At 41.3% G+C, this 13,394-nt stretch overlaps 1 protein-coding gene across 3 annotated transcripts in view; it reads right to left on the bottom strand.

Moving 5' to 3' along the window:
• Positions 1-13,394, bottom strand: part of PDSS1 (decaprenyl diphosphate synthase subunit 1) — a 51,875-nt gene that overhangs the window by 22,416 nt on the left and 16,065 nt on the right. For all 3 annotated transcript variants that reach the window (XM_080652603.1, XM_080652602.1, XM_080652604.1), the window contains exons 4-6: positions 9,755-9,885; positions 3,438-3,579; positions 85-196 (exon numbers count right to left, since the gene is read on the bottom strand). In XM_080652603.1, coding sequence (XP_080508729.1) covers positions 85-196; positions 3,438-3,579; positions 9,755-9,885 — 385 coding nt within the window. The remainder of the gene's footprint in view (positions 1-84; positions 197-3,437; positions 3,580-9,754; positions 9,886-13,394) is intronic.

Raw genomic sequence — 13,394 nt, 5'->3', positions numbered from 1 at the left:
GGAAAGGGGTTATTTGAGACATGGTTTTATTGCCCAGCTACATACTAAGATGGAATAAAAAAAGAGAAGTCAGAATTAACCTACCACGCACCAGATCTTCAATAACTTGGGTTAAAATAGATATAACAGTTGTGTTTCCAATTCGTGCTAGAGCTATAGATGCTGCAGAAAGAATCAAATCTCCAGCAAGAACAGCCTAGAAAAGAAAAAACCTTTCAGAGAAAAGTGTCAGGGCAAGGGTGCCAACAATGAAGCTGACTTCTCAGAAGATACAAACAGAGTGAGAGGAAGAGGCCATCTTAGATGTAAGTTTTCCCTTCCTCTTGCTCAACAGGATTTTGTGAAAACAGTTCCAGATTTGGGACATTGTTTGGACTGGATTGGCTCTCAGAGCTGACCCAGTCTAGTGCTCCACTTCTGACCTGAAGAAAGGATGCCCGGAGATGGAAAGCATCTTACCCTCCCCTCCAAGAGCAGCTGCTTTCAGTTTAGTTAGCTGGACCACTCCCTCAAACCACCTTGTTGTGCCTTTGCACTTATTGCTTCTTCTGCCCCCAAGTCCTTCCCCTCTTCAACCAGCACTCATTTGTGTAATTAGCTCAGATGGCACCTCCAGAAGTCTATTCAGATCCCACTAAGCCTGATCAGATGTCTCTCTGCTGAGGGAGCAGAGCACCCCTTGCACAATGCATACGGTGCTCTTTTCCTCAATTGGTGATTCCCTATTTACTGAAGTGCTTGAGGGTCCAGACTGATAATTATCCCAGCTAGGACTTAGCTTCCCCCAGCGCAGGGCACAATACAAAACACACTTTTCTCAATGAAAACTAAACTAAGGCACCTGGGTTCCAAGTTCAATGTTCTCTGCGCTATATTACACTGCCCCTCATTTCAACACAAAATAGTTTTTTTCATTGAATATTAGATAATCAATATTTTTCCAATCTTCTTTAATTGTGAGTAGATGTTCATACAGTATTTGCAACTAACTATAAATTATACATAATTGAATTACATGCTATAATCAAGTACACTAACTTTCATACCAAAAGATATACCCAAGTGTTATGTTATAGAGTAACTAGTTATAAATGCTAGAGTTCATAGAAATTTTAATTTATAGAATTTTCAACAAACCACATTTTAAGGTTTTATTGTCTACTGCTTCTCTAGTATCTAAAATTAATGATGTTCACTATGTTTACCAATGAATTGTCATTTTATATAAGATATCTTGATATAACTATACATATATGAAGCCATTTTATAATTATGAGATATATGTGCACATATAGATCCGTCCATCTATACTACATCATTAGCAGATCTCTAAGCTTTTACCTCTTTCCTCTCTGGCCCTAGGGTTCCTGGAGGCAAAAGTTCTAGCACAGTGGTCGGCAAACTGCGGCTCGCGAGCCACATGCGGCTCTTTGGCCCCTTGAGTGTGGCTCATCCACAAAATACCACGTGCGGGTGTGCACGTACAGTGCGATTGAAACTTTGTGGCCCATGCGCAGAAGTCAGTTTTCGGCTCTCCAAAGAAATTTCAATCGTTGTACTGTTGATATTTGGCTCTGTTGACTAATGAGTTTGCCGACCACTGTTCTAGCATATGGAACTGAAGCTGCTAGATTGGGCTTCCTGGGGTGAGGGGTTAAAGGCAGGCACGTCTGGGAACTCAGGCAGGGAAATGGGGGCTCATAGAGGTGGCACTGTGTGACTTTTTAAATTTTATTTTATCACTATCATAGTAGTTTGGATTGAGGGACAGAAAAGGGGAGATTGGCAGGTGGCTTTGTGCAGGGCAGACCAGTCTCACAGTTCAAGGAGGCAGATGGCAGCGGGAACCACCTTCCTTCACCCACACTCAGAAAGAGGCCCCCAACAATGGAGGCTGTTATAGAGGGGACTGGTCAAGGAGAAGACCTTCATTTGTTCTCTTAATCTTCTTCCCTGAACAAGAGCCCAAATTAGGCTTTAAGAATAGGCCCTGAACACCGACAGCTGACCACCAGGACACATCGTAGAGTTACCCACAACCTTTTCAAAACAAAACTCTACCCTCTCTTTACCAGTGTTCTGATGAATGGAATTCTGTCAATGAGACACAAAACCTTTAATCTACAATTTGAAATAAAAACCTCACAGCCCTAGCCAGTTTGCTCAGTGGATAGAGAGTCTGACTGAAGGGTCCCGGGTTTATTTCCCAATCAGGGCACATGCCTGGGTTGCGGGCTCGATCCCCAGTAGGGGGCGTGCAGGAGGCAGCTGGTCAATGATTCTCTCTCATTATTGATGTTTCTATCTCTTACTCCCTCTCCCTTCCTCTGAAATCAATGAAAAAAATATTTTTAAAAAACATATCTTACAAATGGAATTGCAGGACTCGATTACACAACAAAGTGAAGGACATTAAAGCAAAACTAGCACGTGAAGATAACAATGAACACACATTTCTTCTCTTAATAAGGGCAAAGAGCACAGCAGGAGCCAAGTACCATGCATATGTGAGCGAGGGAAGGTGAGAGGAAACCTTTCCCATCAGTGTTAGGTCTGCGCTCACAGGCAGGCAGCATGGAGCAGTGTGTGGGGAGATGGCTCCCAAAGGCCTGCACATCTTCACTTTTATTTGTTCAACTGAAGCATCTCCAACAACACTCTCCGTTTGGCATAGCTCCTTCAAAAAATGCTAATAAAATAATACAGAAATATGTTTTAAAATATAATATATGAACCATCCCCAATTATAGAGCCTCTATTTCAAAAGGTAAAATTTTCATTGTAAAAGAGTACCTTTGGTATATATTTTAAATTTTTTTTTTATTTTAAAAGTTTTATTTACTTATGTTTTTAAAGTTTTATGACAATCTCATAATGTGGCAATCAGTAAGTTGTTAAGGAATTAAACCAAATCTGAGCCCAAAAGTAAAATGTATGATTCCTCATGAAATAAGCTTTTTGGATACCCTCAGAAATCACTTTCCTTATAATCAAATGAAATTCTATAGAAAACTGAGAATAACCAGAAATATTAGTTTTCTGTGGTATTATCTATTATAAAATACCTATATAAGATAAGTCATGGCCTTGATCAGTGTTGCTCAGTGATTAAGAGTGTTGGCATGTGCACCAGAGGTTTGATTCCTGCCCCATCACAGTGCTTGCAGGAGGCAACCAATCAGTGTCTGTCTGTCTCCCTCCCTCCCTCCTTCCTTCTCCAAGCATCGCTTACACCCTCTCTAGAAATCAATGGAAAAAATATCCTCCAGTGAGGATTAACAAAACAAAACAAAAAACAAAACAAAACAAAAAAATAAGACACAAATACTATTCTAAAAGTTGGTAGACCACATTTGAAGAAGCATAATTTTTTAATGAGACAAATATGAAAAATAAATGTAATCCAAAGAACATTAAAAAACAAATAAAAACCGTACCTTCTTTTCACCCCAGATCTTATTAACCGTGTGCTTTCCTCTCCGAGAACTGGCATCGTCAATGACATCGTCGTGAACGAGACTAGCAGTGTGGATCATCTCTGCAATTAAGGCTATGGAGCGCTGGCTGGCTTGCACATCTCTAAGTTAACAGAAAGTAATGCTTTTTAACAGATACCGCCTATAACCTTCTCAGCATTCATCTTGTGAAAACTGGACATCAGATCTAGGACAAAGAATTTTATTTCTCTAAGAGAAACCGTAGAAAACTTTTGGCTTTCCTACAGAGACATTTCTATCACTTGGAGAACATTTGTTTTACACCAAGATTATGTTTTACTAGAGGACCGCTGCACGAAATTCATGCATGGGTAGGGTCTCTAGGCCTGGCCGGTGATCAGGACCAATCAGGGCCTTCCAGCTGCTGGCCAGGGACTCCCTTCTCTCACTGCCAGCTGCTGGCTGGAGCCTTCCTTTGTTCTGAGCCGCCCCCTGGTGGTCAGCGCACATCATAGCAAGCGATAGAACTCCCGGTAGAATTCCCATGGGAACACTTTGCATATTAAGCTTTTATATATATATAGATGGATACTGCATTAAGAAGTAGAATGTGTATGATTAACAAAAGAAGGATAAACATCGCAGAAATCTTGCCATCAGGCTGAAGAATCATCTTTCTGTCTTAAATAGTGATCTTGGTCAGCTGATCAAGTTTACAATTAGGTTACAATTAAATTTTAGAGGTGGAGGGGGGAGATAGGTGAGAAGAATTCTAAAAAAGTGTATCAGAGAACCAACAGTCAAAATGTTCAAAGCTTTTAATACTGTCTTAAATGCTTAGTAAGGACCCATCAATAACCAAAATAGAATTTTTGTAAAAATGTTCTTCCAATTTATATTTAAACTTTACATTAGAAATTTCTACTTTTGTTTCCCAGATTTAACACAAACTACAGGATAAACACTCTCAAGAAGATACACAGATGTTGAGTTTTACAGTTAAAAGGGAATGCACCCCAGTTTCTTTTTAATCATCATCATCACCATCACCATCTATGAGAATTTTTAAAAACTGAATTTAAAGAAAATCAGACTGGGGAAATAGTCAACTGAATTTTCATAACCTGAAACATACGCCTGACTTAAGCACATGTTAACCAAATGTTTCACTTATCCCAATAGCTTACTTTTCAACTATTATCAAGTTATCTCATAGGGGAGAGAAAAGTGAGAGGGATACTAAAATATGACTTTTTCTTGAAAAACCTAATCTTGAACATCTGTAAAAGATAGTGCTCATTCTGATTCCTCAAACCTGGCAGAAAAACAATGAAAAATGAAATGTACTTACATTAAAGATCCTGGAATTTAACTACAAACACTAAATCAGCAAGAGAATATCTCTTGATTTTGCTTTAAATACAATTTTATAATGTGATACCTCACCGGTGCCTCTGACCTAAGATGTTAGAACTAAACCTCAGAACCTTTCAACTGCTTTTAGCCCTGAAATCAATTGTGAAGTGCTGCTCATTATTTATTAATATGTCACAATCAGAACAGTTCTAAATACTTCCAGATCACAATACATTCTTTCAAGAGGGAAAAAGTAAAGCAACAGAAGGCAGAGAGAAGTCATCCTGTAAAACCACTTTCTTAAAATACGAAAATGGCGGTTCAGATGGCTCCTACGAGCTGTTCTGAATCCCTCAGTGAGACACTCACAGAGGCCATTGTAGGAAGCTTGGACCTTATGTATTCTTCAGGTAAATTTATTGAGCCCTATCTTATTTGAGTTTAATGCATAGAAAATATATAGACTTTTACAGTGTTTTTTAATATACAAAACACAAAAGGCTAGTTTTTAGAATATCTTATCAGCTGGATTTCTAATAAAATATACACTTCCTACTGGGTAGTAGTGGAACTACCTCAAAAAAAAACTGGTAAGGCCTCTAGCCTTTCTCATGCATTCATGAGTTAGGTACCACTTTCATTCCCATAAACCATGCCAGCAGACAGGGGTTCCTCCTGGGAACCTGCAGTACAATGGCAGTGCTCACTGACACTAGAGTTTTTGTGAAGATATTAAAACAATAAAGATTTCTTAAAATATTTTTTAATTTCATAGACGATATGAGTATATGAAAATGGCATTTTGCATGGCTAAATTCTCAACAGATGAAATCAAGATTCTTGCTTAGAATGTTATTTGGCATAGAACGAACACCACATTTTAAATGCTTTATAATTTTATCTCATGCACTTTTCCCTATACAATTACGTTTTAATGTGTGTCAGCTTCTATCTGGAAAATACTGCCACTGCTTATGCATAGCACAACATAATGGTGGGGCAGATACCCAACATTTACAGACTATAGGAAAGTCTCACACTACCTTTAAGATGAAATTTCCAAGTGCCACAGTGAGCCATGCCTTCAAAAAGCTGGGCACCATGTCTACTTCCTGCCGTGAAACAGCTGCCACACCCTCCCAGCCTCTTGGAGAGGTGCTAAGAAAGCCAGACAGGCGAGACAGCATGAGCAGAGGAGGCCTGAGTCTTGAAAGCTGGCTATGTCCTCTGTACGTCACACCTGAAGAGTGTGTATGAGTCATACCTTTAGGACACTTGTTTTTCCTTCATTAAAATTAAAACAAAAATTTTATAATGAATAATTTTAAGCACAGACAAAAATAGATATGATAATATAATGACCTCCCCTACACACTCCATTCAGCTTCCATGTGATTTAAAAAAAACTGTTTTCCCCTATTCAGACTAATACATAATGTGAAGTCTGAAACAAATTACAAGTAAACCCCCAATGAGGAAAAATTGTCTGTAAAAAGAAATATCAAACCTTGGCAATGTATTATGTTGGTTTGGAGCAAAGTAGGGAAGCAAATAAATTAAAATAGTAAATCTGGTTTCACTTTAACAATAGAGACAGAGAGCTCCTATTCCCATATCTAGAGGTTGTACACAAACAGAGTTCTCAAGTGGCATACAAAAGGCTCTCGTTCTATTTTAAAATGTTCTTCTCTTTGTCTCTCCTGACAATTCTAAAAATTAGTGTTTCACTTTGCTTTTTAGAACTTTGACAAGCTCACTGTTTCTTAAATATCTATCCCTGGTCCACCATATGGGAATCAATACTCTAAAATGCAGGCGAAGGCCTCAGACACTGAATCACCATCTCTAAGGTGGGGCGCAGGAACTGCGTTTTTAAAAAGCATGCCAGGTGATTCTGATGCACAAAGTTTGGGGAACACAACGCTGTCTAGTGGGAATAATAATTTAATTTTCTGTAAGCCAAATGGAAGCTTTTCTTAAAGGTTTTGGTACAGGCTCAACCTTGGCTGACCCACTGCAGCACCACCTATAAATTGTGGGAAAGTGGAATGAAGGTCTGTCCTATCCCTATGGGTGACCTGAACCTTGGGGCATCAGTTCAGAGGTCCTGTGCTAAGGACCTCCCAAGTCTCTTCACAGCTGGAGAGCAGAGAGGCTCCTGCTCTGAAAAACAATCATGGCAGGGAGGCCCTTCTTTCTTCTCATCCTCTGTGTCACTAGGAGTTTTAAAGATATGATTAGAATCTCATCAGTTTGGCTCTCAACAAACTCACTATTTAAAATGCAAATGAAGTCTGTCTTTATATACAACTCTCAGGATGTGAACTGCATTTCCTAAATCCTTGATAAAGACACATATGTTCAAGTTTTCAGTATGCTAATCATATATCCATACAGACTACCTTTATCTGCCACTGAATTGACTTGCTCCAAGTCTGGGTCCTTGAACTACTGAGACTGTGGAACGTGTTCTTTACCCTCTGGTCCGCTCTGTCACACCCATCTTTCTCAGCAAGCAAAACCACACAAGGCCCAGCTCTCCATTTCTCCCCAAACCCCTCTCTGCTTTAAGTGTTATGGAACTAACAGCTAGATATTTAGCTCAGTAAGAGCCTCATCTACAAGAGTCCTGTGGGGCGGGGGGGAGGGGGAGATTTAGGAAGGGTCCTTATTCTCAAGGAATTGGGGCTTGGAGAATAATGTAGCTGGGAAACTGTACTATCCAAATGCATGCCTCCCTCATGGCTCACAGCCTAGCGCCAGACGTGGGCCTCTGCCCTGTGCCTTCAGCAAGCCCTGCTCTGATCACCTAAGGGGAGAATGACACTGCAGCTAAGACGTTCCTGGAGAGGGCAGTCTTGAACTTACTTTTTAAACTAGCAATGCCTTCTCTGTGTTATGTTCTCCCATGTTTTCTGCAACCAATGGTTTATATAGTTTAGTAAAGCAAGCTGAGAAAACTTTCACCTACGGGGATAACAGCTGACAGGAGGTAGAGCAGTGCAGACTATTTTCCTGTTTGTGTTATCTCTGAGGGTAATGATCTGTATTGAGTATTAATCTGAGAAATAAAAAATATAAACACACATTTTCCCTAGATGAGTTGTTTTCAACCAGGGATGGTTTTGTTCCCCAGGGAACATGTGGCAATGTCTGGAGACACTGTGAGCTGTCCTCATCTCAGGGGTGGGGGCACTACTGGCACCTGTGGATAGAGGCCAGGGGTGCCACTATATGCTACATCTTAGGTCAATGCACATTGACAACCCCTCCCTCCACAAATAAGGTGGCCCAAAACACCAGCCGGGCCAATGCTGAGAAACCTGCTCTAGAGTCTAGACCACATGCAATGCACTTCGAGTCTGGCTCGGAGGAAGCACTGCTGCGGCTCTGCCTTCTAAGTGAATCGGAACTGGGCCGGATGATGGTTAAAAGGTCGCTGCCAGAAATTTCACTGCTTGTTCAAACCATCCTGGGAGCTCGCCGAAAGTCTCGGTGATTGGGAGGCACCCCTGAGCACTGTGAGCTGTGTTGGAGCTGCAAGGGTGCAGCAGCAGGGCACCAAACTGTGGTGGGCAGAGGGGAGCACCCACTAAGTGCAACAGCTGATGCTCACTCTTACAGCATCCTTAAATTTAGTGCTGACAAAGGCATTCTTTAAAATATATGTTGAACCAATGAACTTGTATGCATATATGCATAACCTGTGGACACAGACCTGGGGAGGGAGGATGTGAGTGGGCTGGAAGAGGTTCAGTCAGTGGTCGGCAAACTGCGAACCGCGGTTTGCTGCTCTGTTGACTAATGAGTTTGCCGACCACTGGGTTAAGTTAATGGGTGGTGGTGGGGGGGAGGAGGATCTATGTAATACTTTCAACAATAAAGATTTTTAAAAATAAAATAAAATAAAGAAGGCAGATCCTGGCAAATCACTAACATTAGGTCCCCCACCACACCCTATATGAGAGCTTGTTTGCAATGAAATGTCAAGAGTGGCATTTTCAGAGTCTTACATCTGCCGTTCTCTCAGATTGCCACCTATCTGATTAACAAATGCACCATAAATATTCAAACAAATAAAAAATGGTTGAAGATGGTAAATTTTACATTGTATGTATTTTACCACAATAAAAAATGTGAAAAAAAATCAGAAAAAATAATATGTTGAGGAAAGGGACTATACTACACATGTTCAACCCTAGGGAAATGTGTAAGTACATTATGGTCTACTGGAATTTCCATCAATAGAATACATGATGTAAAAATAACAACTAAGAAAACACTCCAGCACCATGATGAAGACTTTAAAAAACAACGGTAAGGAAACAAAGCAGAACTCAAAATTATTTGCATACTGTGGGACTGATTGGAAGAGGGCGGGGCAGAGGAAATGATAAAGACAGCTGCATTTGGTAATATGGGTACATCCTCTTTCCTTTTAAGACTTCCTTTAATACTAAATGTTGCTGTTGTTTTAATATTTTAAAATCTAAATATATTCAAAACACAAAAGCTAAGGATTCACAGTCAAAATGCCTTTTTTAAGCCCCAGACAGGCAGGCGTTGCAGGGGGTGTGGTGCCCAGAATCATGGCAAAGCTTATCACTTCATACCCATCAACCTTTGGACTAACTGGCCCTTGTGGACAATGATTACATGTATGCATACATCCTGGTAGTCTCTACTTCTGAACAGGAAAACTAAATCTGACTTTCAGACTTCTTTCTAAAATGCTTATTTACAGCTGACGTCGTTCTTCCACGGACATGAAAAAGGTGGAAAAGGAAGGTGCCAGACCAGATTCCAGAGTGACTTAGTGGCTCCTACTCAGAATCGAGTCATCATACATAAAGTGAATTCTTAGATGCACGGTACACCTTAAACAGGAAGCTAAACGGTGACCTTGGGAAGGAAGACCTGCCAAATATAAGAGGACAGAGCAGCAGAAGTAAATGACTCACCGGGAGTTGTTATAATGGCTATTACATGCTTGGGCCATTAGCACCACAATAACTGGTCGAAAGGCTTTTCCTTTTCCATCAAAGTAGTACTCAGACATTTCCTTAAGTTCTATTGGAGATATGAGCAGTTCCTGAAATAAAGAGTCTCTGTGACAATATGGCATCATGATTGCATAAAAAGTCACCAGGATTTCTTTTACAAAACATGGATTTGATTTCTGTGTATTCATCTTAATTGAGAAATTCAACCCTCAGTTGGAAAAGATTCCTCAATGGTATGGCCAAAACCCTGGCTGCCCCGTGACTGGGCCACAAGCAATGCCTGGCTTGACTCCAAGTAGCGTAAGTGTGAGAGCAGGCGCTGCCCCCAGTGACTCCAAGAGGCAGCAGGAAGGGGAGGAAAGCTCTGGGTGACCCAGGCCACCAGCCCAGTGACAGCTGGAGAAGGGGGCAGGGGCTGGCTAGTAGTGTGGAAGAAGGAGGGGAGGGGACAAAGACCGGGAGTTTGGAAGCCAGTGGCTGTGGGGAGCCATGAAGCAGGTCAGGGCTGTCCTGGGAGGGAGAAGCTGTGCATCGGGCAGGAAGGTAAGATGGTGCCCGGGAGAAGCAGTAGCGGTAAATTCAAAAGGGAAGTGTAAGACGTCGTTTGTCTGATGAGAGGAGCTTACAAATGAGTTGGGGAGACAAAACTTTTTTCTTTTTTTAAACTGATCTTGGAGAGAGAGAGAACAACATTGATTAGTTGTTCTACTTACTTACGCATTCATTGGTTGATTCTTGTATGTGCCCTGACCTGGGGTGGGACCTGCAACCTTGGTGTATCGGGACAACATTCTAACCAACTGTTTTTTGTTGTTTGTTTTTGTTAACCCTCACCTGAGTATATTTTTCCATTGAGTGGAAAGGAGGGGGGAGAGTCAGAGAAAGAAATATCAATGTGAGAGAGACACATGGATTGGTTGCTTTCTGAATGCACCCCATGCTCCCCAACCTGTTGGGAATCGAGCCTGCAACCAAGGTACATGCCCTTGACCAGAATCGAACCCATGACCCTTCTCCACGGGTCAACGTTCTAACCACTGAGCAACTGGCTAGGGCTAACCAACTATTTTAAAAAAGAAATAATCAGTAAATAACGCAGTCATATCTTGAATAATGCTGTACATTAAATACACTGTAAGTTCTAAGTAGGAGAGAGCAGTGTAGGCTAAAAAAACTAAACATTTCCTAGAGGAGATCAGCTTTGACCTGGGATTAAGGATAAGTAGGGCTTTGATTTGTGAAAAAGAGAGATTCTTCCAAGTGATGGAGGTGTTTGTGTTTTACCTGCTGTACAAGGACTTGCTGGAATTAATCACAGCTGATCCCCCAGAAGCAGTGGGAGCTAAAAATGGACCCAGAGTCCTGGCTGGTGGTGGTTAAGTGGTTAGAGCGTTGGCTTGTGCACCAAAGGGTTGAGGGTTTGATTCGGGGTCAAGTGCATGTACCTCAGTTGTAGATTCCATCCCTAGTCAGGGCAAGTGCAGGAGGTAACCAAACAATGTGTCTCACATCAATGTTTCCCTCCCTCTTTCCCTCTCATCTACTCTCTCTAAAAATCAATGGAAAAGAGATGCTCAGGTGAGAATTAACAAAAACAAAACAAGACACACACACACACAAAGGAATGGACCCTCCTAGGCACAGGAAAAACCATACAGCAGGTCAGTCATTAACTCTCTAAATTATAGAATGAGTGCCAAGAATGGTAATAAATGTAGAGGTTACAAGGATAAATAAGACAGCCCCTTGCCTACAGGAGCTCAGAGTCTAGATGGGAGAAGTAATAAAACAGAAACTGCAATAAAACACAATAGCATGACGGGTGCTGTCTCTGAGATAAGCGCAGTTACCCTGGGATCACATTGGAGGCACCTCTGGCCATTATTACATGCTTGGGCCATTAATTAGCATGACGATCATTGTCCAAAAGGCTTTTCCTTTTCCATCAAAGTAATATTCTCACATTTCCTTAAATTCTGCTGGAGATACGAGTAGTTCAGGTGAAAATATGAGTAGGTAGAGATATGAGCAGGCTCTGAGTGAAAGAGGGAGGGAGACAGCAAGGATGATAGCAACAGAAATGGGGGTGCCTGACCTATGGCAGTGGGACTGAAGGCAGGAGACAGACCAGGGCAAGCATGTCAAACTCTCGGCCTGCGGGCCACATGCGACCCACAATGAATATTTTTGCGGCCCAACCAATATAACAATATGTGAGAAATGTTTTAATAAAAATTTTGTAACTTTAACTTTTACAGTATCCTGTTATACATAATTGTTAATAACGAACTACAACATTCGCTGATGACTGGTTACTATAATCGTGTTGCATTCATTTCCCTTACATGCCTTGCACGCAGGTGCACCATTTCTCTCCACTAATACTAGCAGCGAATATTTTAGCAGCCGATTGCCACATCATTAGTCTTGTACTGACTTGTTTGGTGTGCACAACAAGAATATTTCGTTTTCGGAGAACAAGAAAAATAGGTTTATTTGCGTTACGCTTATTAATTTGTGCAGTTATTCAGTGTCTAGTAAGTTAATGTTCAAGAAAAAATATTAATTTTTATTAAAATGTTCTATTATTTTATGTTAACGAATACTCATTTATTTCAGCCCTTTGTATTCAGCATGTCTCTAATCGAAGTAAACCTACGTTTCTATGAAAACTGAAGCTTTTGTTTTTGTGGCCCACATAAACTTAAACCTTGTTTATTTGGCCCGTGTTAGCCTTTGAGTTTGACATGCTTGGACTAGGGGATGCGGGGGGGAAAGAGATGGATGAGTGGAGGATCCTTCTGGGGATCCTGGGAAAAACAGGAGAAAAGACAGTTAGGAGGGGAAAGTAGAGATTCATATATGTTAAATTTGAGAAAGTCATGGACACTACATGGAGCTGCCAGTGAGCAGTTAGATGTATGGGTTTCAAACCAATGATTTAATCTGGAATAGAGATATTTTTGGGGAGTTGTAAGCATGGGAACAGGTATACTGAGGACACAGAGGCGAGGCCAATAGAACCCCAGGAATGGCAACATTAAAGGGGATGAGTAGAAGGGATGGACAAAAACTCAGGAAGCAGGCTGAAGAATGGTCTAAGAATCAGAACAAGGCCAGGGGAAACGTTTCATGGAGTGGGAGTGGTCCACAGTGATCAATGTTCAAAAAAGTCAAGGAAGATAAAAACTGAAGTGTCCACTGGGTTTATTAGAAGGAAGCTGTTGAAGACCTAGACAAAGGCAGGTTCTGAGAAGAGGCTGGAAAGAAAGGCCTAGTATGATGGTGGAGTGAATGTGAAGGGGCAAAATAGAGACAAAGGAAGAGCATACTGTGATGGAAGGGAAGAGGTAGGATATCGAGTAAAGGAATGGTCCTTTAAAAGACAAACATGAGCCCTAATTGCTTGGGCTCAGTGGACAGAGTGTCGGCCTGCGGACTGAAGGGTCCCAGATTTGATTCCAGTCAAGGGCACATGCCTGGGTTGCAGGCTCGATCCCCAGTAGGGGGCGTGCAGGAGGCAGCTCATCAATGATTCTCATCAATGATGTTTCTATCTTTCTCTCCTCCCTTCTTCTCTGAAATCAATAAAAATATT

Source organism: Plecotus auritus (assembly GCF_963455305.1).
Source record: "Plecotus auritus genome assembly, chromosome: 1".
NCBI lineage: Eukaryota > Metazoa > Chordata > Mammalia > Chiroptera > Vespertilionidae > Plecotus > Plecotus auritus.
This window is presented reverse-complemented; position numbering and strand designations above follow the sequence as displayed.